General features: G+C 39.1%; 5 protein-coding genes across 6 annotated transcripts; 1 reads left to right on the forward strand and 4 right to left on the reverse strand.

Annotated features, from left to right (window-relative positions):
* Positions 1-167: 167 nt before the first annotated feature.
* LOC126799523 (leucine-rich repeat receptor-like protein kinase TDR) lies at positions 168-3,498 on the reverse strand. The gene is made up of 2 exons (XM_050526745.1): positions 887-3,498; positions 168-773 (listed from the first exon to the last, which is right to left on the reverse strand). The coding sequence occupies exons 1-2, from the start codon at positions 3,462-3,464 to the stop codon at positions 481-483; spliced, it is 2,871 nt and encodes a 956-aa protein (XP_050382702.1). The 5' UTR covers positions 3,465-3,498; the 3' UTR covers positions 168-480.
* Positions 3,499-9,235: 5,737 nt separating this feature from the next.
* On the reverse strand, positions 9,236-16,871 carry LOC126799543 (protein ENHANCED DISEASE RESISTANCE 2-like). The gene is made up of 22 exons (XM_050526769.1): positions 16,434-16,871; positions 16,268-16,342; positions 16,131-16,184; positions 15,891-15,956; positions 15,709-15,767; positions 15,386-15,462; positions 14,950-15,075; positions 14,791-14,825; positions 14,435-14,535; positions 14,203-14,298; positions 13,451-13,515; positions 12,880-12,951; positions 12,473-12,643; positions 11,741-11,934; positions 11,588-11,618; positions 11,310-11,485; positions 11,116-11,217; positions 10,829-10,876; positions 10,165-10,308; positions 9,968-10,063; positions 9,724-9,825; positions 9,236-9,492 (listed from the first exon to the last, which is right to left on the reverse strand). Exons 1-22 carry the CDS (start codon positions 16,725-16,727, stop codon positions 9,400-9,402), a joined length of 2,277 nt encoding a protein of 758 aa, XP_050382726.1. The 5' UTR covers positions 16,728-16,871; the 3' UTR covers positions 9,236-9,399.
* Positions 16,872-17,445: 574 nt separating this feature from the next.
* LOC126790412 (uncharacterized) lies at positions 17,446-19,658 on the reverse strand. Of its 2 annotated transcripts, none has more exons than XM_050516634.1 (3): positions 19,506-19,658; positions 19,195-19,424; positions 17,446-17,978 (listed from the first exon to the last, which is right to left on the reverse strand). In XM_050516634.1, the coding sequence occupies exons 2-3, from the start codon at positions 19,375-19,377 to the stop codon at positions 17,658-17,660; spliced, it is 504 nt and encodes a 167-aa protein (XP_050372591.1). In that variant the 5' UTR covers positions 19,378-19,424; positions 19,506-19,658; the 3' UTR covers positions 17,446-17,657. The 2 variants fall into 2 exon arrangements, with proteins under 2 accessions (XP_050372591.1, XP_050372598.1); XM_050516641.1 differs by having other exon boundaries at positions 19,541-19,649.
* A 1,515-nt stretch (positions 19,659-21,173) lies between these two features.
* LOC126785042 (uncharacterized) lies at positions 21,174-22,268 on the forward strand. The gene has a single exon (XM_050510624.1). The coding sequence runs from the start codon at positions 21,231-21,233 to the stop codon at positions 21,819-21,821; it is 591 nt and encodes a 196-aa protein (XP_050366581.1). The 5' UTR covers positions 21,174-21,230; the 3' UTR covers positions 21,822-22,268.
* LOC126785034 (sugar transport protein 7) lies at positions 21,932-25,123 on the reverse strand. The gene is made up of 4 exons (XM_050510612.1): positions 24,884-25,123; positions 24,322-24,641; positions 23,599-24,225; positions 21,932-23,500 (listed from the first exon to the last, which is right to left on the reverse strand). The coding sequence occupies exons 1-4, from the start codon at positions 25,026-25,028 to the stop codon at positions 23,048-23,050; spliced, it is 1,545 nt and encodes a 514-aa protein (XP_050366569.1). The 5' UTR covers positions 25,029-25,123; the 3' UTR covers positions 21,932-23,047.
* Positions 25,124-26,155: the final 1,032 nt, after the last annotated feature.

Genomic DNA, 26,155 nt, shown 5'->3' on the forward strand with positions numbered 1-26,155 from the left:
CCGTTAACGAGCCCTAACTTTGGATGCGATTGTGTTTACTAGCACTGCGGAGGTGGAGGGGTTACTTAAGAGCTTTAAGGAGTTTGGGCTGAGCTGGGAGAGTGTCAAGAGTTTATGCCCAAAACTTGTTGTGGTGGCCCACGGGCCAGTAACGGCCGCCGGAGCCCGAATGCTTGGAGTCGGAGTGGATGTGGTGAGCTCTAAGTTTGGTAGTTTTCAAGGTGTTGTTGATTGTTTGCATGATGAGATTCTGAAACTTCAGATAATATGGTAGCTTGGATTCCAAGCAAACTTTATAATGTAATGGGAGATGAATTACAGGGTACACAAACTTATAGTATATATGGTACATATAGAAGCATAGCTATGAAACTAAACAAACTGACACTCTTATCAGATATAAGTATTGTGTTATAATCTAGATAAAAAATCATAGACCTGCTGCTTCAAAAGTTGGGTTTAGTTGGTTCTTTGTGAGGCTTAATGAGCCTGTAAAAGCTTTAATGTGTGCTCCATGGATGGCTGATCAGATGGTCGGCTCCTAGTGCAGAGTGTCGCTATTTCGAGCACTTTTTTGATCCCCTCTTGGGCTGAATTGTTGGAACCAACTTCATTCTCATTGATTATATCTCTGAGAATAATTTCCCTTGTCTGGTTGTGTAAGGATGCTCCTGAATTCGTCAAGTTGCCATTAGTTAAGATTTCGAGCATGATCTCCCCGAAGCTGTATACATCTCTGTATAGATCCTCTCCTATAGTACTGGTTGTAGCACCTGGCCAAAAAATATATAACAAAGTTTCAACTTTCAACAACTGCTTCTTATTAGAAACAAAGGTGGAAATTAAATGAACAATTTGTGGAAAGAAGATTTATTGTAATGCATACTTGTATCTGTTGTAGAAGTTTCTGTAGTATCTGAAGTTTTGTTCAACTCGCGCAGATGCTTGAATCCGAATTCTGTCAAATGCGGTTCCATGTTTTCATCAAATACTATATTACTTGATCTCAAGTCTCCATGAGCAATTGCAGGATGGCATTCATGGTGAAGGAAGCACAATCCCCTTGCAATGCTCACCACAATTTTGTACTTAGCTGCCCATTCCCTTTTGACTCTGATCTTTTCTGATAAACTTCCATTGGGCAAGTAATCGTACAAGAGATAAACCAGATGCTTGTTGTAGCAGAATCCGAGCAATCTGATTAGATTCTTGTGCCTTGCATTCCCAAGTTGGGTTATAAATGGCAGCATGACTTTTGCCATCTTCGGATCCCATTCATACTTCTTAACCGAAACTGTGATTCCTGTTGGCAGGACTGCTTTGCATACTGAAGCCGACATTGGAGGTAATGCATCATCCATGGAGTCTATTGAACTAAAGCTCTTCAATACATCTTTTGCTGTGAATTGAGGAAGTCCAGCAAATGAGACCATCTTCCACTGGCCTTTGCTGCCTTGTTGATAATAAAGTATTCCAAGAACTGACAAAGTAAGGAACATAACTATGCCTGCACACAGTAGCAAGATCCATATAAGCTTCACAGTTGTTCTGCTTCCAAAGATGGCCACTGAACCGGGACATGATCTCAAAGGTTCTCCACATAGCTTTGGATTTCCAACAAATGCGCTACTTCCCATAGTCCTCGCTACCTTCCCAGAGGGAATTGTTCCAGAAATATCATTGAAAGACACATTTAGAAGTGATAAGCTTGAAGAAGAACCAAACTTTGAAGGTATTGGTCCATCAAAACCATTATGTGATAAGTCGAGGACACGCAGAGCAGGAAGACTTGCAAGATCCTCCGGTATATGACCTGATAAGTTATTGTTGGCCAAACCAATTCTCTCAAGAGCTCGGCAGCTAGAAACACTATCTGGAATAGCCCCTGATAAACTGTTCATGTTCAGCTCAATGACAGATATGGATTTACAGCTTCCAAATGGAGGAAGATTGCCTAAGATACTACACGAGGAAGCTGAGAAATTCCGAAGAAGTGGCAAAGACCATGTTACTGCAGGAATTGTGCCCCCTAATTCTGGATTATTGGACACATTAAAGTACTCAAGCTTGGGAGCGTGGTCTATATCTATTGGAATCCCTCCAGTAAATTTATTCTTGGACAAGTCTACATATGAAAGATCATGAAAATTGCTGAATTTCAAAGGAATCTCACCAGAGAATGAGTTATCTTCAAGCCGAAGACGAACAAGCGAAGAACAATTGGAGAGAGATGGTGCCAGACTGCTACTAAAATTATTCGAAAACATCATCAGTTTAAATAGCACACCTTTCACACAGATATCTGCTGGAATGCTGCCATTGAAGTAGTTTGTAGACACATCAACCCACATAAGATTAGAGTTCCTCCCCAAATTCTCAGGAAGATTCCCAGAGAAGAAGTTGTTCCATAAAAGAAGAGTCTCCAATGATGGAAGCTCAGCAACTCCTTCAGGAACAACACCACTCATCTCATTGTAAAAAAGACTCAACAGTTTCAGGTTCTTCAACTCTAAAAGACTATCCGGGATCGGCCCGGATATCAAATTATCCGAAAGATCCAAGCTTGTGAGAGACTGAAGCTTACTGAACTCCACTGGTATTGATCCAGTTAGCTGGTTTCTAAACAGAAAAAGAGACTCAAGCTTGGTGAGATTCCCAAGCTCTCTTGGAATAGACTCAGAGAGACTTGCATAAGCAATGTCAAGATACTGAAGCTGGCTCATGTTGCCCAATTGCCAAGGGATGCCTCCCTGGTAAGAATTATAGCCAATCTCCATATGGGTCACTGTCCTGAGCTTCCCCAATTCAGGAGGTATGTTTCCACTGAGCATATTCCCTGCAAGATGAATAAACTCAAGGCTCTGAAAATTACCATATTCTAGAGGGATCGGACCCTTGAAGTAGCTCCCAGCTAAATTAAGAACCTTGAGTTTCTGTAGTTGAGACAACTCAGCAGGCAGGGACCCAGAAAAGCTGTTACTGAATGCATCAAACAGAACCAGACTTTTAAGACCGGAGACTCCAGCTGGGAACTGGCCGGAGAAGTTGTTCCGGCTGATGTCCAAGCTTGTCAGGTTGGCCAGGGTGAACATTGCCACTGGGAGCTTGCCGGAAAATGAGTTGTAACTGAGGTTCAGGTCAAGAAGGTCAGTGAAGACGCTGAAGTTGACTCGCTCGCTGGAGATTGAACCGGAAAGCCTCTTCATTGAGAGGTCAAGACCAGTAACAGAGGAGTTGTTGCTGTTGCATTTCACACCAGACCAAGAACAGGCATAGATTTTTGGGGATGGATTTTCTCCATGAGGCAAAGACCAGTCTTTTAAGGTATCATAGTCATCTGTGAGCTCAGATTTTAAGCTCATAAGGGTCTGTGAGTAAGGATCAGCTGCTGAAACAGCTGCAAAGAACATGAACAAGACAAGAAGATTCGAGTGGAGGGAGAAGAAGGAATGGGGAACCTCCATTTTTGGAGAGGGACAAAGCTTCAGACCCCAAAGGAAGAAGAAAAAATGTGTCAGATTATAATAAGGTGCATGGGAACTAGAGAAAGAAAAGCTTGTATCATAAAGAAGGGGAAAATGGGAATTTACTGTAACACAATTGATGTGAGAATATCATAGGGACCCTTCTGGTGATTGTATTGAGGGTGTTGGCCATTAGGAATAAAGGTCTTAAATCAAGAGGGCCATAGCTCTTTTCTCTTTTAGCAGAAAGAATCCAATAATAAGCAGTAGACCTGGAAATTGGAGTTGGAATTTGGCCACAATCATCAGTATCCATGTTTTTGTTTTAGAAATAAGAAATGGTTAAAGGTGTATTCTGCATGGTCTCTTTCGGTTGTTTTAGCAACTGGCAGTATCATTTGTTGGGTGACTTGGGTCCTCATGTCCAATCTTGCAATGCACGATAGGTTATTAACTACAGATTACTGTAATCTTGAATAAGAACGGATCTATATAATTAGTAAAACGTGAAACTGAGAACTTGGTAAAAACTTGGAAGTGAAGAGATCCGAGAGTAATATTCAGTTATTCACATCTGTCAAACTATTCTATGGCCGTTATTACTGTAAGTACTAGGTAAAGGTTAGTTGATGATTTTTTTTTTTAAAGAAGGTTAGTTGATGATTATGCTACCTATAAAAGGGCAAAGGGTTACAATAGTGTAAAGAGCTAGCTAGGATCGATGCTCATGCTCACGCATGGAATCATGGCCATGACGATGATCACCCTTCTGCAATATGCTTACAGTAATGGCATAGAGCCAGAACAAGTATCAAGGCACTAGCTTTTTGGTGATGTACGTTGCCTGGGCATCCAATATCCATGGACAAGAATTAATAAATCTGATAGAGGACTTCATGGAGCTTTTGAAATGACAGAAGCTGGTGCAGGAGGGAAGGTAAAAGGGTAAAACGACAAGGTTGCTGATAAAAAGAGGTTTCCTTTTTCTTCATGTATGATGAGCCTTTAGCCTTTTGTGTCCCTCAAAGACACAGAATGGCAGCCAATATTTTTGACCTTCACAGTCTACCAGTGATTCATATACGCATCTCCTGCAAGTCAAGGCTCTGTTGATTCATATGAAACAGAAGCAAAGTAGCAAACCAGTTCAAGTGTTTGGGTTTACGATCATGATTCACGAGACAGGTACCTGCAATATATGCTTCATAGAACCCCCGTGATAATTCAAGTCCTTCAGGATTCAGGAACCCTTCTGCAATGTAAGTACTTGTGCACTTCAAGACCTCTCATGACATCCTTAATGCAGATTATGTGGAGTGTAACTTTGTATCACGTTCATCAGTTCTTTGGACCTTCAACAGTTCAACTTCCACCATGTAATGCAATGAAAAGTACGTCGATCCCTACTCTCAAACGAAGCATTTAAAATGAGGGTTTCCATAAAAACTTACAAATCAACATATTTGAGTCACTTGGGGTTTCCATGAAAAACTGTTTAAATATTCTCTTACCTTCATTATCCTCCTAGTTCCGAGTGATCGAGTTGGATTCCCGGCCGTTATAAAAGAGTCGAAAGATCTCGATGTTTGATGTGATACCTCATTCACCCAATCATGTAGTAGTAACTAAGTACAACATATATCTAAAAACTATATTGTTGCTTGGGGAAAATTTGGACTGTCTAAGCTGGCCAAGCTTGCTTTTAAACTAAGGTCTAAGGGAACATCGATCTAGTCAATATTATTCGTTGTGCAGAGGTGATCGATTAGCATCCTACAAGAGAAGACATTGACCATGCATAAAATACACATCAGTGGGAGTGGGTAAATGTTACTTTATCATGAAATAAAGGGCACTCTTTTAGATTTCTTATTAACTTCTGCTAAGCAATTACATTTGTACCAAAATTTTCTTTGGAATGAAATTATTTATTGAGCAATCCTCTTAGGAGACAACTGGTGGAATCGATTCTATGTAAGAATTTTTTTTTTTTATCAATTTTGTTTAAATAAAAGTGTAGTGTTGTACGTATTTCAGTCACATAGATAGGACGTAATTATTCTAAGTTGTTATATATCCTAGATGTAGACTTTAAGTTTTCAGGCGCCTTCTTTGTTTAGCGAAATGTCCATGGCTTGTGGAGCAGGAGGGATTAGGATCAAGCTATATATATATATATGTGCTGCTTTTCATTTTCAGAGACCTCTTTCTTGAGTTTCTTCCGCCGTTCTCTTTCCTTGTCTCTCTCTCAGAAAGCTTGCAATCTCTTCTGGGATGGGAGGAATAGGAAATATTGAGGCTATTTGCCGGTATCTGAAGCAATCTACCACAGCAGAGGGACTCCAGCGCAAGATGAGCAGCTATGGTCAGTCTTTGTTTTGTTGTTTATTTTGTAAGAGGTCTTACAATTTTGTTTTTATTAAGCTGTTTCTACTAGACAGCATGGTTGCTTCTACACTTGCTTAGATGTTGTTCTTCTTACCTGAACGACAGAGAGTATGGATATGTTCTTCTGGATCTGTTGCAGCTTATCAGTCAGTATTGACATATGCAATTCCCAGGTTAGTTCCACTTGATCATGCTTGTTATTAATTGTTTCTCCTGTAGTCCTTTATATAGCTCGTCATATTTAGTGAGGTGACTGTGTGGAATTGAAGATCTGGAATATTGTTGCAAGCTTGGATTGTTTTTTTATGTCTTGGATTGCTGTTACAGTGAGGTGACTGTGTGGAGTTGAAGATCTGGGATATTGTTGCAAGCTTGGATTGTTTTTTTTTTATGTTTTCAATGTATGTGTTTGTGATGAAGACTGAAGTTTTTGGCGATTGTGTGTGACTGTATTTTCAATGTTATATGTGGTTTTAGTAATCATCTCAATAGTTCAGAATGGACTGACGGATTCTAGAGTCGGTAATCGATTGAAATATCATGTGTCAGTTACTTAGGGTTTCTGTTTCTGTATTTTAAGTTGTCCACAATCCACATAAGATGCTCCACCTACTAAGTGTCAGATTTTGTTGGATTCGATTTATAGGATGATAGAGCATAGGGCTTTAGCTAAGCGTACTGCATCCGTTGATTTCTCGGTTGATGAAGCGGTTATGTTTGAGAGGTTCATAGTAAGCTCCTGTGCACACCCTAAACTGGAGTGCATTGAAAAGTATATTGTTCATCTGTTCTTTCTGGTAGCAGGCATGTACTAGGCTTACTATTGTTATCAAAATCTGTCTTTTTACTTTTTACTCACTGTTTGATTATATTGGTAGTGACAATGAAGATTTATTTTCTACGAGTGCTCCTTACCCTAAACCCTAAATATATTACCCAAGGGGTTTGATGTAGTGTTAATGAAGGCTGCATCTGCATGTTGGGTGAATGCTAATATGATACTTTTGATAATAGGAGATCACTAGTTCGATCATCCGCATGTAAAAAACACTTCATTGTGAGGGCATGTACCGTATCTGCTCTCCAGGCTCAGAGTGATAGACCCACACATTCACCATTTTTTGTACCAAAAATATATATTAAATGTGTATTCTGATCAAGCAACTGGCTTTAGTTCTTAAGATGTATTCTTAAATACAAAGGAGGGATATTTATTTGGTAATTACCGCAACTATAGTATCATTTGTTCAGTCCACACGTCTTAATCTTGCAATGCACGATAATGTGGATTAACTATGGTTACTTATAATCTACTAATCTTGAATAAGAAGGTATCTTTATACTTTGTAAAACAAATACGTATTTCCAGTTCTGTCAAACTATTCTATGGCCGTTATTACTGTAAGTAAAGGTTAGTTATGATTGTTAATTAATATAGCCAGTACAAGGAAAATGTGTAGGGTTTAGGGAATATTACGTGATGATTTAGCTACAAAAGGTAACCTTGTATTACTATAGGGCAATGGATTACAATAGTGTAAAGACTATTATGGAATCATGGCCATGAACGGCATGAAGAGGATAAGCTTTCTGCAACCGATGTGCTTATGGCAAGCAACTCCAAGGTCGACATAGAGCATTAGAGCCAGCACTAGCTTTTTTGGTGTTGTACGTACGTGGGCAACTGGGCATGCAAAATCCTTATATCCATGTACGTACACGAACAAATCTGATTGTGGATTTCATTGAGTAGCCTATTCTTGACCTTCACTGTGGATCTATCTATCTCCTGCAATTCAATCTGGTGATTCAAATGAAAACGTGTTCCAAGTGTTAGAGTTTACGATTGTACGTAGATTCACGAGAGGGGATCGGACCTGCAGTATATATATGCTTCATAGAGCCCCCGTGACAATTCAAGTTCTTCAGGAACGTACCCTTTAAGTACTTCTGCACTTCAAGAACTCTCGTGACATCCTTAAAGCATGCTTTATGTGGTGTGTAACTCTGTATCTTTATCAGTCTTTGGACCTTCACCTTCCACCATGTAATGCAATGGAGTAGGGCTCTCGAACACAGCATTTAAAATGATGGTTTCCATGTGAAAACTTCCAAGTCAACATATTTGAGTCACTTAGGGTTTCCATGAAAAACTGCATGTTTAACTATTCTCTTACCTTCATTATATTATCCTCGTAACTATATATGCATATATAGATTTCTTGGCTGCGGAGGTCCTCATTCACCTCATCATTATATTTTTTTTATACCACTTTTCGATCGAATTTTCTTATCTCTACCGTCTAGTATTTAGATAATATTGTGTAGATCATCTCTTCAAAACTTCAGCCAATTTGGTGATCATTAAGGCTCTCAAAATTGTGTTTTTCTGTTAAAAATATGAACGGTTCATGTTTGACAGGATTCAGTCAATTCATTTGTTTTTCAATTTTGAAGACTTTAACGATCACCAAAATAGCTGAAATTTTGTAAAGATGGTCTACAAGATATTATCTAGATAGTGGACGGTGGATATGAGAAAATTCGACTGAAAAGTGGTTCAAAAATAGAAATCCGCACCAAAACCATTGGTGCATATCTCCTTATTTGAGAAAATATGTATGTATATATATATATATATATATATATATATTACTTACCTATTTTTACAGATTCTGTCTAAGGGCACTCTTTAAGATTAAGGGAACATCTAGTCAAAACTATTAGTTGTGCAGAAGCTGAAGCTGATCGATGAATCCATTCATCTCGAGTTAAAGAAAGCTCTTTGATTGTAGCTAAGACCTATATAAGAACAAATCGCACACGGTAGAAAAGCTGGTATGTATACTTCTTTTAAGCTAATGCTCTTACTACTGCTTTATTGAAAATTTATCCATCACCATTTAACATTCTTTTGAGGAAAAAAACACTAAAATAACAAAATGCTCCCTCTTCTAAATTGCTAAATTTGGCACTTGAGTATTCCCAGCACCCCTTGGAAAATCTTCCTGTTGAACCTCTTCTTTTCCAAATCTCATGAAGGTGATTTTCATGCTGCTGGTGTTCTTCACGGCGCCCGGGGAGTGCATCACGCTCATGAAGGTGTATTTCATGCTGCAAAATCGAGTCAAGACTACCATGATTTGATAATATACGATTGTTCTCAACTTATGATTTGATAATACAAGTCTACAGTTCCTTTTGTACGTACAGAGAATACTATTATAATTATATAGCAAATTAAGACGTAATTAAATTACTCCAAGTTTCTGTACCCTGTTCTAACTTCAACATTCTGACTAAATCTGCTAACTGAATGTGTAAAGAATTAGTGGAAGCAAACGAAAAGAAGTTGGCTTTTCATCTTGCATTTCTATGTAAAACTGCTCGATTTTGGACATTAAAGCTGCTTAATTGAATGTTTTATTCTACATAAAAACCCGGGCTCTTATCAAAAACTGCATAATGTATAAAGAGAACCCCTCACTCAAAGCCATCAATAGCTCTGACAGGGGTTGAAAAATGAACAAGGATGTTGACACGAACGTCATTCCTCCAAATGCACAGCAGATTCGAGCTTCAAACGATTTAGTCGAACGGTCCCCAGAATGTACTCAGGCAACTCTTCCTCCTCCCTTGCCTGCAAATGTATTAGCAGTTAAAGGTACTTGTAAAGGCAGTACACTGGAAAAATTACATCGTTGTACACACAATCTGAAGGCTGGAGTCACAGAGCCACTATACAAAAATGTATATTGAAGATATGACTACCAAAGGATCGTCAAATCGTCAATCAAAGAAGGGAGACGCACACCAAATTTGTTATAAGTAGTAATATATTTCAAAACGTAACATTAAGAAAGAGACAAACCTCTATTAAAATTGCAAGATCAACAACTATGCTCGTGACATATCCTAAGACAAGTCCGATGACACTCCTTGCCACAGATGATGAACCAATATCGACATCAATCTGAACAATGAGAACTACTTGATGAATGATTTCATTAAATTGAAAGAAGCAATGTACATAAACACAAGTGTCTGGGATACGATAAGCAACCTAAAATGCACCAAAGAATCAAAGAACATTCTGATAAACTTAATACAATTACCTCCAAGAAATTGTCTTGTCTGAGATATTTGCAAGTCACAGCTTTTCCCAGCAGGCAAGCTTTTGTTCCAACAGCACGCTTGACCATCCAATATCCCTGTACAATTAGTCCACAATTAACTACAGATTTTAATCCACTGTAAACGACACAAGTGCCTCTGGGAATTTGGACATGTATGAGTTTCAAGCACAACATGCCTCAACGATACTGGGAATCAACTTGAATCTTGTGTTGCGAAACGTGTCATCCCCATCCACAAACTTAGAAAACAGCGAATCTGGCTTTGGAGGTCTATCAGCAGCATAGTAAAGTACCAAACTATAGTTTGGCTTTGCAGGAACCTGAACAGAAAAACAAATTTATAAAGCTCCCATACATATTTCAATATTTTCTAAACCAGCATTATGAAGCAAATACCAGAGATCGAACAGTGAAATCTCAGCAGTGGCCCTACTGTTTCAGAATTCTTTTTCTTTTTGCACTTATTAATTTAAGATCCTATTCTCCTTGTCCCATGATAATTAACAAGAATTCAACACAGTTTACTCATCAAAAAGATTGGAAATGATCCCAATTCTTCAAATGACAAGTACAGTTGTATAATCTAAACTGTAATTGTGGATGACCATGAAAATATATGAATTTCACAGTACACGAAAGTCATCTTGATTGATGACTCTATTATAGTGCCGTAGTGGTACCCAAATGAATAAAAAGTGTATTAGTTAATTCTTTTAGTTTTAGTTTTTACTTCCCTTGTCAAACCTTAGTTTGCATTTCTAACATATGTAAAGAATGACAAGTTTGGGGCCATGTAATCAAAGAAAAATATGACTTGATTTGATGGTATTCACAGTGTACCTGGAGATTGATGACTAATACAAACGGTAGCTTCTTTCCTGCTTCTGACTGAAATCAAGAAGAATACGCTTAGGCACAGGAACAAACAACCAAGGTAACATTCAGAAATTTCAATGTTCCATATTTAAGCTTTAAATACAAACTTAAAAAATATATCAAAGGGAAGACTTGGTAGAGCTTTCTGCAGTTCTACTATCGACGTGACAACAGAAAAGCTTCTAATTCATCAGGCAGTGGTGTATATATTGAAAAGGGGAAAACAATTTACATCAAAAGATAACCTGTACCTGAACAAGACATCTGGGATGAAGTGCAATATTATCCATGGTTTTATCAACTTTGAACCAATCTGTTCCTATGAGATTAAGAAGGGGTTCTCCTCCTGTGACCTGAAAATATTAATTAAGCAAATATCAAAAGAAGAGGACCAAAAGCCATAAATTCAGAGAAACTAAATTCCACAAAGATCTAATAAGCTCACCTTGGAATTGTCCTTTAGGTAGTTCTTCCCCCTAATCATAAATCCCTTGCCGCTTGGAGTTGACCAGCAGTTTGTGTCAGCATCATCGTTCCCTTTACGACATGAACAAGGGAACTGGCTCAGATCAATTGTGATAGGAGCCACTTCAAAATCCAGTTCCTTATCAGCATCTGTAGCTGTAAACATAATGAGTGATTTAAGTGCCAATAATGCAAGGAAATGGGAAACCACAATTCAAACCAGTCTTTGACTACACAAGTATGTCACGACTAGCGTACCTGAAGTTTTCTTCTGTTTCTGTTTTGCTTCCTGAGAAATACATGGTGAGGGTATTAGCATTTAAATAGGACAAAAAGGTACTATACAAATGTGAGCTGCATTAATTCATAACACCAACGCTGCTCAGTTCCAAATTAAAGAGAAGGGAAAACCTTGTTGTCAAGTGCATCATCTGTTTCTTCTTCGTCAGAAGATGAAGAGTCTGTAGAAATTGCATCGTAAAACTCATCCTTCACGTCTGACTCATTGTATTCGGCATTTGAAACTGGTGATAGCTTTGATTGGACAAATGTAGTAGAAGATTCACATTTGAGTGCAGGATTTGCTCCAATGTATTCCTTCATACCTGAGCGAGAAAGAAAAAGAAAACACAAAATGGAAACATTGTTACCTTTGCAATGAGCATAATATGTAATATCTATTAAAGTTATTTGGATTTTGAAGCCCAATACATGGAGGCAGTTATAACAGTATATATGTGTATGTGGACCTTAAAATCTCTAATGGAGCCCTAAAAACTTGATTTATCCCAAGTTTTGTTTTAAGCATTGCTAAAAAACCTACTACAAGGACCTGAACCAATTATCATTTTATAATCTATTATATAACCTCATCTCATGTGCAGGCCTCTCTACACCGTGAAAAAGCTCAGCTCATGGAATTCGGGCAGTTGTACGACTTCGGACCATGTTAAGTGTTGTGTGCTTACTAAAGTTCCCAAAGCTTTAAGAACCTAGAGTTTGAACCAACTAGTTCTTTCACCCTATAGCAACTACACTCTACAGAATTGAAGGGGCAAAATTTGCATCTACCTCACATAATAGAACTTCCAAATGATAAGGTCAAGAGATATAATTAAAAGAGCATATAATTAACTTCCTGACCTCCTACTTGGCACAACAATGCATAAGGTACACTCCTTTCAAACTTTGAGCAGTGACTTTTCTTCCATCTTCCCCAGCCGGCGGAATTCATCTCCAACATTTGCGTGACAAGACATCTTGGACTATTTGAACCCATGGATGAATTCAAATTTCTGATCTCCCAAGTAGATGCTGCAACAAGAACACAAAAGGAACACCAATTTGATGGAGGAGCTGAGATTCCAAACAGTGGTGAAATAACACAGGAAATGATTGATTGATACTTAACTAACATTTAGATACATTCTTTCAATCAAATGTTGGCAGACGTTCAATTCAGTGCAGAAAACAAAAAATAATACACAAAACTTTCTTTTTGCTAAACTATTGTAATCATTTTTTTTCCGGATAAAAGTGAAATATCTTACGATTTATTTTTGTGCGACGATATCCAGATCTTGGAGGCTTCTTCTTATGAACAGCTGGAAAATGCAGAATTGCTGCAACAGGAATACCACAGCATATTTGTCAAATATTAAGGCAAACCATTATGCCATACCCCTTAATGACATACCCCTTAAAGCAACTCCAGTAGAAAATTTAGAAATGTCACTGAGACTTCATCACAGAATCTGCTTCGACGAGCATACGGTTTGAGTTCAAAGTTTGTCGATTTTGAAAGCATATATCACTTTCTAAAGACCTATATGATGCATCCACCACTTTCTGACTATTTAGTTCTCCATCAAAAGAATACTTTCCTAAATCATGTGTCATGATAGCTCATCATGCATTTAAAGAAAGGGGAAACAAGACATCCTTTTTGTTTCATTTAATTGTATATTTAAAGTGTTCAAATTAAGATGGCATTCTCTAGGAATAATAGGAGGAAGTGAATCCAGCATCATTAGGCCAGCAAAACAGATAAACTGAAGATTTGTTTATGATAAAAAGTAGGTCTAGCTAATTGCTAAGACCGAAAATATTCGATTCACTTACTATATGCTCCATCCTGTCCACGAAACCATTGTCTAGAAAAGATGAAATCTCTCTTGGAATGCCACCTGTAGAGCATATTTAAATCGATGAGAACATAATGAAGAGAAAAATAAATGGAATGAGAAACTGACTTTATCGTGTCAAGAATCCTTTTTTTTTTTCGAAAGGGGTTTAACACCCAGCCTAGGTGGGAGGCTCTCAGCTCCGCGCCCGGGTCAAGAATCCATCTCTCATAAATAAAATATTGCAAATTTGGTATATATGAATAGGCAGAAGCAGATTTTCCAATGCCAGCAGATTCAGATGATATGAAAAGAATTAAAGAAAGAGAGTTTCTTTCCTAATTTAAACAATGAAATTTCGTTTTCAGTCTACAACTCTACATCTATGTTCAAGCTTTATTTACGAATATTTCAGGAGAATCGGTTCTTCACTTACAGACTCTTTGTATTCAGAAACTCAGGAGCGAAATTGTAAATTTATGTAGTGTAATTATAAATTTGCCCATTATGTTACCTAAACAGAAATTTGCAATAAGAACCAACTAACTTCTGGTTTAATATGCTAAGGATTAGCATGCTTCAACTACTTTTCTGAAAACAAGCAAGAAATGCAAGATAAGCATTGAATGGATGAGACAGGATGGCAAAAACATGAGATGAAATGAATTAAATGACAGTAAGGAGAATCGATTAAGGGTAAGATGTTAGTGGAAGAGTTAGACACGAGGTATTCTTGTCTAACATCATTACCGAGTAAGATACCTGGGATCAAATGTCCCATAGACAACATCGTAGTGTCCATCGTAAGAATCAAGCAGCTCTAAGTCTCCTGTCAGCATATCCCACCTGGAAAATCATCAATTAGAGAAACAAAAACATGGTTCCCTGAGAAGGGAGTGGCTACCTACCGGAGCTTCGACCAACCACCAGTACCGGTCAATTCCAATAGAGTAATATATACAGAAAATATGATACAACTTACTCATATCTCTGATGTTTTTCAAGGTTTAAAAGCACTTCGAAAGCAGTATCCGCACTTGCTTCAATAACACCAACAGCTTTGACGATAACACCTTTACCACTCTACCAAGAATATAATTATTTTAAAATCAGCAAATTGAACTAGCATAAACACGTAAAGCTTTTTTCTTTATATATTTTTTGTTTATAGGAGATGTAAAAGTCTACCAAATAATTAAAAGAATAGTTATATAAAAGTGAGGGAGAAGTGGAGAACACAATTCTGCATCTGATGCATCATATCACATGTGATGTAATATAACAAACAGGTAGACACCCAATCCACATATATGCATATATAAAATTAAAACGAAATACCTCAGCATTAGCGACATCTTCAAATATCCTAACACCTGAAATCAAAAGGAATATGATGAAGAAACATCAGAAGATTGCATGGACGGTTAAGAATAAATAGAAGCATCTTTAAGAATTCACCAAAAGAAAATCATAAAACTACAAGGGCAAGAAGATTACCATTAATTGTTCGTACACACTTCCACTGATATGTCTCGATTGCATCTCCACCATCCCTCTCAAAATATCCATCTGAACCACCATTTGCACGGCTTGATGAGGAATTGCTCAAAAGGACTTCTGGTCCTGTAAGAGAAAGACAGTATACATGTTTCAATTCGAAAATTGTATAAGTAAATAGAATTCAGATGCTCCTTTTTCTGCAGTTAATTCTATACAGACGGAGTTGTGTACACATATGTAGATCAAATAAGGTATGAGAAAGCATTAGAAACTGATGGGCCCATACAAAGAATACAGGTGACAAATCATATTGTATGGGATCACAAACTTATATGTGTATGCAGTGTGAAGTGAACAATCATGACAGAACTTTGCTACCCTGAGTCAAGTCCATATTAATCTTATAAAAATTGTAATTGACATACCACCTCACCTTGCCCAATTTTTATAAGCCTTTTCAATCCACTTGCATAGCGCCTCACTCTAGGTCGATGGACATCGAGATTGATCCTTCCATATTATAAATTATTTTCAGTCAATCTTACTATCTTAGCATGAAAACAGAACTTCGTTTTGAAAGCAAACAAGACAAGAAATGAAGGACGAGGAATCAACTTAATGGAATTAAAAAAAAATGAACTTGAATTTCTCTGACCCATTTACTCACCAGAAGAAAATGTACAAATAATGGCACTATTTAATGGCTAATATAAATTTTTTGCAAATGTATCACCAATGTAGAGATTATGAGCGTACTCGGTTTCCATGCTCAGTTTGTGTCTGGCACTACCTCCTCTTAGCAGCTCGTACTCAGCCTGTCAAAAGTAGAGCTCCATTAATCCATCATAATAAACATAACACATACCTGGATGAATGATGCAAGCTACTCTTTCCTTCAAAACTTTCATTCTGGTCTCTACAAGTTTATATTTATGTACCTGTTGCTTAGATTGGTCAAATGCATCCAGCCATTTCTGCGCTTCTTCAGCAGTAGCACAAGCAATCTTCCAAAAACCAATAGTACATTATTGTAACACCAGAGGTGATTCTAATCATAGTGTACGAAAAACTACCATCAAACACATACACCCAAAAACACACTCATTTGTAATAAACAAACTAAATTGATCACATTGCAACACAGCTAACAAAAGTACTAAATTGGCACCAAAACTTACCTCCCCCTTCTTCGATTCATCCAACCGATTGTAAAACCGCAAAACATAAACGTCCTAGGACAACAAAAACAGACCAAATTTAGCACGGGTGCATAAACATCCGAAATTGGGCTCGAAATGGAGACAATGCCACCTACCCCATAGTACACTTTCCGAACCCCGACCTCCTCCAGCATCAGTGTAGGTCCCACAACGCCCCTCCGAATAGGTTTCTGCCACCGAAAACAATCCTACATTACCAGATCAAAATTCCGGAAACTCAATCGGAGCTAGGCTAATGATCTCAACGAGTGATATTCTTACAATTCCAGGGTGTTCGTGAGGATCACGCTTGTACATCTCGACGTACTTGCCTCGGATGAAGAGAAACCTCAGGTGACAGTACTCGTGGCCGATGGAATTGATTCCCAAATGATACACCCAGCCGAAATACTCAAACGTCGACCCTCCTCCTCCTCCTCCTCCGCCACCGCCTCCACCACCACCTCCTCCGACTCTGTGATCGTCTCCGCTTCCGAAGATTCCGCCAAGCGAGATGGCCCCGAAGTCGGAGATGGACCTCCGGTGATGCGTGGTCTTCGGCGTGGTCTCCGCCATCGTCAATTTAAAAAGGAGAAAAAGCCTAGAGGGAGCTTGTTAATCTCGGTCGGAGCGAGCTAGGTTCCTTCCAGGAGGACGATGACGATGACGGAGGTGATGATCCGGGAGAGGCGTAAGAGAGAGAGAGACCTGATGAGACGACATTGGCTCCTCTTTTTGCTGCTCACTATTTGCTATCTTCTCCATTTTCCCTCCCTCCCTATTTCTCGGAAACCAAGGCCGTTAACATTTAACAGAATTTTTCAAGGGTCCCAGTTCTTGCCACCTCAGCTTACCCACCCAACTCTTTATCGATAAACTATTATTAATATTCTCATAATCATTTTCTTTCTTCTTCTTTTTTCACGTGATTCCACTAATATAATTTTTCACTTCATAAATAAAATACAGCTTAAGCAAAGTCTCGGGTTCGAGGTCTTCTGGATGCAGCACTGGGTGTTGGGAGAACTATCTCCTCCATTCGGAGGTCTTCCAGGCTCGCGGGTTAATCTCCATCCCTCCTCAAAGAGGGGCCGGATGGGGGATTCACTTAGGCAACTGAAAAAATATACCTGAAATTTCTTGTGAGAAGCTTAAAAATATATTTCAAGTTCCTCACACAATTATTTTGGAATGATGCATAATTCCGTACACAGGTAAATTCTTTTGATCAGAGTCGCTTCTAGATTGGTCGTTTTCGATTCCCAGAAGTTCAAGAAGTGTATGAACCCTATCGAGTGATAAACTTCATTTGCAAGACTTTAACAGAAGATAGGGAACGAAATCAAATTCTGGTGCACCGCGCACATGAAAAATTAAAAGCTCAACATCTAAAACGTTGATATGACGATTTTCATCCAACATAGTTCACAAATGTTTTTGCTGCTACAAAACTTTATGACAAACGGTAATAAGAAATCTTAGAAGAAGATCACCCCTGGACATCCATCAACCATCAATCTGCTTTCCTTCCTGGTCAACCCCATATTCATCATCCTGTTTGTAGTCCTCATCGTACTCATCATCGTCGTCGTCGTCATCATCATCTTCATCATCAACCTCATCCATCCCGGCCATTTCATATATGCTTCTCCCACGAAACCGATCGAGTTCATTTTTGGAATCCGCTTCACTAAGAAAGTCCAAACCATACTGTGTGTCTCGGTGTTTAACCAAGAGCCAGCGTAGCAACCGATCTTCCTTGTTCAGGTAATGCAGCTCCTTGTTCATGTTAGGTGTAGCCATCATAGTCATCTGCATCAGTTGACCCTATATACGCAGCATTGATTAAGTGATAAAATCTCATCAGATAGACAGGAGATGATAATTTGTAATTCAGTACCAACTAGATAACAACCAGGATCAGAACATAAACAAAAAGAACAACTCAGATGCTAAATTTTATAGTTGTATTGCTGCATGAAACATTTTGCATACTTCCAACCAAATCTATGGACTGAAGATGTCATTTCTAACTTAAACCCTTTAAGACGCTATTGCCATGTCATTTATGCTAAAGGCTTAATATCCACTTTAGCAATGCTATCTTAGAGAAGCTTTCAGCAGCCAAATTAGTATGGCAAGAACACTACCCATTGCCAAACCTTCTTAACAAACTTGTGTCATGAGAATGATCAAGCTTTAGTGCTCTTTTGTAGGAATCAAAAGTACTACTTTAATCCTCAAACCTAGAATTTCTTACCGCTTGTTTTTCCTATTTCGCCAAAAAGATGATAGAATAAGGAGTTAAAGAACACGCAAGCCACAAAAGCAAATCTTTTACAACTAGATTCTAGATTCTTGCACAATACCAACTCTTTGTACTGTTAAGCCGAATCTATCTTCTAAAGAGTCATGCATCATACCAAAGCATACCATTTCACTCAATAGGTGATTTTCATACTCGAAATTCTTCAATGATATTGACTCATGAAGCACAATATGAGGTTCCAATCTCTTAGTACTAATTCGAGATAAGACACAGAGATCGCAAACTTATAGACATGATTGGATGGTGAAACTATAATGGTATGTCATACATATATGTGTCTGTCTACTTTTATCCAACGAAAGCAAACAAAATAAAACACAGAGAACACCATGCCCACTGAATTTGCCACTCATAAGTTCCAGCCTACATCTCAAACAGCATCCAACCACAGAAAAGTAACAATATCAAACATCCTAAAACCACACCTGCATTGCAATTGTAACAACTAGAATGCACAGAATCACGCCCGAGTAGGCATTTTGACGTACTAGCTTAGTCGACCAACGACAATGATAACATAAGATGCAGAAACCAAATTTCAGGGTTCACCACTTATCCTTAGGAAACTGAACACATAACGCAATGCATCACACAATTGATTTGCACTCCAATTGCTATCGAAACAGTCTCCGGACGACAGGAAAGTCCCAAAACATAGTAATTTCCAAACCACAATTTAACTGCATGATATTAGAATAAGGCATAAACACAAACCTTATAAAATCTGCCGTCAAGCTTCTTAATACCATAACCCAAGTGCACAGCGCCAAAGGACCTGAAGTCGGTGATAACCCCATTTCTCCGGAGAACGTGCTTGCCTACCCTAGTGACCAGGTCCAACAGCGCCTCCTTCTTTACATGGGGCTTCGCCAGAAGCATACAATCATACAGAGGCATTTCTTCCTCACTCTTTTTTCGCTTGGGCAGCTCAACACCGGTCTCACCTAGACACAAACTCACCGTTAACACAAAAATCCGAGCCTAAGGTGAAATCAATGTTTTGATTTGCATAGAATTGAACCAACCTAGATGCACGGATCGATACAGGACCGAAAATTACCAGATTAAGAAGAGGACTACTGAAGCAATCAGAGATAGAGAGAGTGAGGGGATCGTCGGTACGAAAATTGGGACTCTGGGAGAATGAAGAGGAACGATGACGACGACTGAGGGTTTTAGTTTGGGTATTAGATTTCCATATATACCCTTTCCTTACGGGAACTACGTTGTATATGCAATTACTAAAGCACCCTTTGATCAAGCGGATACGATACCGATATTGAATCAAGAATAAAATGTCACACACCAATATGAAGTTTATGAAACGTGATGTGCTAAAATGCATAATTCTGAAAGATCATACACTATTTACATAGTTTTTTTTTCGACTTCGAACAATGGGTATTTGGAAAATGGTCGAGCTTGTCTGTGTGTCTAATTTATAAATGCAACACACGGTGATGTTCGAATGCTCTATGTCGCATTAGGATAGCCTAGTTTGTTACGATATCGTTGTGATTGAGGGATCACTCCATGATTTTCAAAAGTCCCTTTTATAAGAATGAAACAATGGTTGAGCTATTGTTTTTATAGTGTTGCGATATCATACGATGTTGTTATGCATTTGTCCGGCTCAATAAATAAGTTGGTTTTTAATAGTATCAACCAATACTAAACACTTCTTGCGACCCATCACATTTATCCCGTACGATAAATACATACTTGTATCTAACATATAATATCATATGAATGATACGATGACCACCCGTTCAGCTGGTTACGTAAAATTAATGAACATATAATTTGATTCAATTTATTGTTCGTTCAAGGAGCAACATTAATATACAATACTATGTAGATAGAACAAATGTATAAATATTAGTTACTATTCACACTATCACAAAACTCGACAGTTTATTTATTTAAGTTTTAATTTCAACTGATCACTCATTATATTTTCTAAATTTAAACAATCTGGTTCTTCCGTTTTTTCTCCATCCAATTTGAGTGTTAAGTTGTTAGTTGGACAAACATAAATTGGATGAAACTTAACATTTAAATTTGATAGAGAGATGACAGAATGATCAAATTACTTAAATTTTAAAAAAATATAAGAAGTAATTAGTTGAAATTAAAATTTAAAATAATAGATTTTTGAATTTGTAAAAGTACTAAGAATCAGGAGTATTTTTGTCTTAAATTATGGTCACATTGCTTAGATCGTGCATAAGGGAATTTCTATTTTTTACCTGACCTGCAGGAAATCATAAGGCGGTCGTCCGCCGTCGGCGGTTTGCAGTCTCGAAACCGCCCAACTAAACTCTGGTATCACGACGACACGGTCGAAAAGATCAACGCATTAGCGTCTGTCTCGTTGACGCGTAGTTAGGTATTCGCATTCACGTCAACTGAAGTCCCAAACGCACACCATTGCCCCTTCCCCTTCCCCTTCCACCAAATTTACGAGCTTACCCAACAGATAGACAACTTCAAGAAACCGACCACAAAAGAAAAGGACAACTGTAAGGCTACCCTTGGTAAATAATCCAAACCCAAAGGTGCCATAAAGGAATCCAAGCCCATTCACGCGCCAAAGGCGGTTCCCCAACCCCACGCCCCGTCACGTGAATTATTACCACTCCTCACCTATAAATACACACACTGAGTACAGCTATTTCCACGATCAAAAACAAAACAAAAAAAGCCCCAAAAAAATTAAAGAGCTTTTATTTTTCAATTTCTCTGAGAAAATGGGGACGGCGATTCTCCGATCACAGGACTGCCTCCGAGGCCGGTTCCGCCACGAAGCCCTAGCACTGACCTTGACTCCTCGTTCCGGATGGCGCCGGAGCCCCAATTTTTCCAACCCTAACCCTACCGGCGCTCAATCCCGCCGCCGGAAGAGGAGCCCCGTCGGCGTTCAATCCAATCACCGCGACCGCTGCGGCGGCGACCGTGTGGTGGCGAAGGTTCCGGGCAGGAACCTGGTGATGGGACAGGTGAAGATTCTCAAGCGCGGCGAGGCGTTGAGTCCGGCGATGAACGATCAGAGAGTCGTCGGAGCTGTTAAGAGAGACGATCGGAAGCCGAGGGTGAAGAGCGTGGAGTATTCGGATTCGGATCTGGTTTTGGGATCCACGGACAGGTTGGGACCTGATCCGGCGACGGTGCAGAAGCAGATCAAAGCCGCCGAGTTTAAGGTCATGGATGCGATCTACGCCGGTTCGGGGGATTACTATGCTTCTCCGCCGCCGAGCTCCGTTCCGTTGCCGGCTTTTTTGGCTAAGAACGGCGCGGCGACCAGCGATCTTCGCCGCCTGCTGCGAATTGATCTGGTGTGAAGACTCCACACCTCCGGTGGATGATCGGAGAGTGACCGGAAAATGCTGATCGTGCGTTTGATCGGACGGTGGAGACGCAGAGTGTGGAGGATTGAAATCAGTGGCTGATGATGATGGTGATGTGTTCGATTTGGCTCAATTGCTTCCTTTATTTTTTCAAGAGGAATAGTTGCAATTCGAGTTTGAAGCAAGAGGGTTATGGTAACAGAAGGTTTCTAGTTTATGAATCGGAAGAGAAAATGGATTAGTGAGTCTGGATTTTACTTTGTATAGTTGTTTAGTATGTGTTATGTTATGATGACGACGCGATGATAATGTTGAAGGATTAATGAGTGATGGAGGAGAAGTAATGTGTTCTTAGAGAGTTATGCTTCAGAGGTCGTCTATTGTGTTCTCGTTACGGTTAAAAATAATGTAGCTTTGGAATAAAAGTTCATATTTTTAGTATATAGTGTTGGTGTTGATCATTTTGCTTCACACATAACTTTGATTAGTTACTTCTTGCTTGCTGGGAATGCGTTTTCTGGTTGATAGAAGCCAAGTTTGTGGTGGTATGTTTTGTTTGGTGGTGTGTGGAGGTCCCTTTTAGTCTTGGCAGATTTTGGTGCCAGGGGTCGAGTAGGAGTTGGGAGCTGCAGGAAGTTTGACTGTTTGAGTTTAGTTTTTGCAGAAAATGGGAAATGTAGTCCAAGTTTGTCATCTGAATGATGATTAGTTTCTGGCTAGTTTAGATCGAAATTCGATAGAATGATCTGCTAGAAGGAGCTTTTTGTTTAGCTTTTGCCGAAAGGGGGAGATGTAGTTCGAGCTAGTCATCTGAAGACAACTTTCCTTCACCAGTTTTGATCAAATGTTTGATAGAAAAGTCTGCTGGCATGGGCTTTGAGTCTAGCTTTTGCAGAGAAGGGGAATATAATCCAAGCTAGTCATCTCAAGGACAATTAGCCTTCTACTAGTTTTGACCAAATGCTTGATAATATGATCCCGCTTGCAGGAGATTTGTGTTTAGCTTTTGCAGACGGGAAATTAACTTCTGGCTAGTTTTGATCGATTGTCTGATAGAGTGTTCTTGTTTAAACAACTTTCGTAGTTTATGCACTTAGATAGATTGATATGATTGCCTGCTTAGCCAATGTGATCGGAAAACTTGGATTAACTTTGAAATTGTAAAGTTGATACTTTACATTATGATACACATTCATTACACTCTACAGACTACAACATCTCTACACTGTCAAATTGTTTGGCCCGCTGCTTTCTTCTTCTGCATATTCGGGCACTATCTTCCTCCAAAACCAGTGCCTTCTCCAGAGGAGTATCATTTCCTCAATAGGAACTCCCTTTGTTTCAGGTAAGAAGACAAAAACAAAGATGGTCATGACAGAAATCCAACCAGCAAAGAACAGGAAGATCCCGAATTTGAACGCGCATAGCATGGAAAGAAAAGCCTGTGCTATGACGAAAGTGAAGAGAAGGTTCACAGCCACTGTTATGCTCTGCCCAGCTGATCTGGTTTCCAGTGGGAAGATTTCACTCGGCACTGTCCAGCCGAGCGGCCCCCATGACCACCCGAAAGCTACCACAAAGAGGCAGACAATCGCCACTACCAGGATTGAGTACCCTTTCGATAGTTCTTGATTCTCGCCAAACTTAACCCCCAAGATTATTGCCACTATGACCTGTTTCACAATCAAGAAGAGCACATTAGGAATCCAGGCTGCAACAGTAGTATGTGGAACCTGCATCCTATATATGTCGAAAAAAATGAAAATTTTACCTGGCAGGTGATCATTACTATTCCACCACTGATGAGTAAAACTCTCCGACCAAGTTTGTCAACTGTGGCTATAGATAGTACAGTTGATAAGCAAAGAACCCCTCCAGTCAAGGCTGATGAGTATAGAGCTGCATCTCCTCCAAATCCCATACTCTGAAACAATACTGGAGCATAGAACAGAATCGAATTTATGCCCGTCAGGATTTGAAATGTTGGCATGAAGATTGCCATAACAAGTTGAGGTCTGTTCCTTCTCTCAAGTATGTTCCTGAATGGATTCTTTATGGAATTAGCAAACTCACTGGCATCTACCATGTCCTGAAACTCTGCATTCACATTTTCAGTTCCTCTGATTTTCTCAAGAAGCTTTCTTCCTCGATCTTTAGATCCCCTTTCGATTAAGCTATTAGGCGTCTCAGGAAGAAGTATTCCTCCCACTGTCATCACCAGAGCAGGTCCTAATGCCAGACCTAGAGAGAGCCTCCACCCCCATGGTTCGAGCTTTGAAGTTCCATAGTTTATCATGTTTGCTGTGAAAATTCCAAGTGTTGTTGCTAACTGAAACATCATGTTGACCCCTCCTCGGAGATGAGTTGGTGCCATCTCCGATAAATAAAGTGGAATAGCCTTCAAAACCACAATAAGTAGACAGAAGGAAATCAGCTTTGCAACAAAATGTGACACTTACTGTACATAGTTCAAGGTAAGCAATGTGTGATATACCTGATTTCCGAATCCGATGCCAACTCCAAGCATGATCCGGCCAAAGATGAGCATTATGACATTGACAGCTGCAGCATTCAGAATTGCTCCAACAATGAAACTGATCCCTCCACAGATTATACTTCCGCGGCGGCCATAGTTTCTTGTGATAGGAGAAGCCACTAAAGATGAGACTAAACCAGCAAGGTAGAGTGAAGATGTAAATGCCGAAAGACCTTGGTTGTCATACTTGCAGTAATTGTTTTCATGTGCAAGCTTCTTCTTCCTGTACACTGTTTTGAAGAACTTCTCCAGAAATCCATCCATTGATGTAACTCCACCTATTCCCAAATCAATTTAACAGAGATTATATATCACACCAAATAATTTCTGACAGGTTCTATCATCTAATATCTACCTAAGTATCTATTCAGGAACATCAACAAAAACTATGGACTTGTATAGCCATATTAATGATCGTAAAGCATTATCCTTTGGAATAACGAGAACCCTTTACGAATTGGATCATCACGTTCTCATGAATTGAAGTTACAAATTTCAAAGAAAGTGAAAACCTTCGTACCTGAAATTCCGATGTCATAACCGAAAAGTGAGCCACCGACGGCTGCAACAATGCAAGCGACGATGACATAACCGGTGAGCCTGCCTTGGTATTGCCCTGCTCGGTCCTTGGCCACGCCGGCCGGAGCAAAAGACCCGCCTGCCATTTCCGAACAGAGAGGTGCTTAGCTCCTTGTTCTCAATGTGTTTTGAAGCCCTCAAATCACCAACGAGGCTCTGAGATATGATGACTCAAAACAGAATGCTTCTCTGGTTCTTTATAATAATCAAATTTACAGTTGACTTGGGAAGTTGGAAACTTGGAATTAAAAACTTAACGTCCCACATGGCTGCTCTAGTAGGACCAGAAATTAATATCTCGTGCTTAGAAAACTAACGAACATCGTTGAAATTTCAGATAGATAAAAAAAAAGTTACTTTGTTCTATTTTAACTATTTTTTTGTTACAAAATATTTAGCGGAGAGCTTGGTTACACTACATCACCATCGTGAGAGCAAATCTACAACCTCAATTCTGAATGACTTACGACGGACACGTACTTGTCACACAATCTTTAAGTATGTATTTCTGCAGAAAAATTTATAGATCGCAAACTAACGAGGCTTGCTAACATTTGAGATCGAATTTGTGTGGGTGATACACCTCAAGCCCACCCTTACCAACTGAGTCAAACCTCGTTGGCCTATTTTAACTAATCTTATTTGCCTCTTTCCGCTATTTTAGAGTCTATTATATCTCCGCACTCATGTAATACATACGTGTTCGGAAGTTATGTGAGGGAGCGCAACTAACGATCTCTTTCTACCCCATGCATTGTTATTAACATGCAATAACGATATAGTAGTGATCTATCTGCTTCATCCTAATATATATATTTGCTTGTCATTTTTGCTGGAAGTCCAATCTACACCGCCACATTTATAAAATTATCATTTTAGTTGAGTGAACTAGTTGTCAAGAATAACCACCTTTGTTAATTTAAACTCTAAAGAGGATAAGAGTTTGAAATATATAATATATTTTGGCCACGAAATTAGAAGGAGAGACAATGGCTTTGGATTATGTGTAAAAGGGTGCTAAATTGGCATTGAATCTTGAATCATATTGACAATCAAATTGATGAATAATGAAGAAATCGATCGGGAGCTGATAGAGAGAGACAGATCGCACTTCACCTTTATGAGTTATATCACATTCATGGTGGTTTTTTGGATTGTAACCCCCACTTGGTGCAACGATTGCACTCACTTGGTTGCATGCCTTTGGTTTCAT

The sequence above is a fragment of the Argentina anserina genome, chromosome 1, assembly GCF_933775445.1.
Source record: "Argentina anserina chromosome 1, drPotAnse1.1, whole genome shotgun sequence".
In the NCBI taxonomy this organism is placed as follows: Eukaryota; Viridiplantae; Streptophyta; class Magnoliopsida; order Rosales; family Rosaceae; genus Argentina; species Argentina anserina.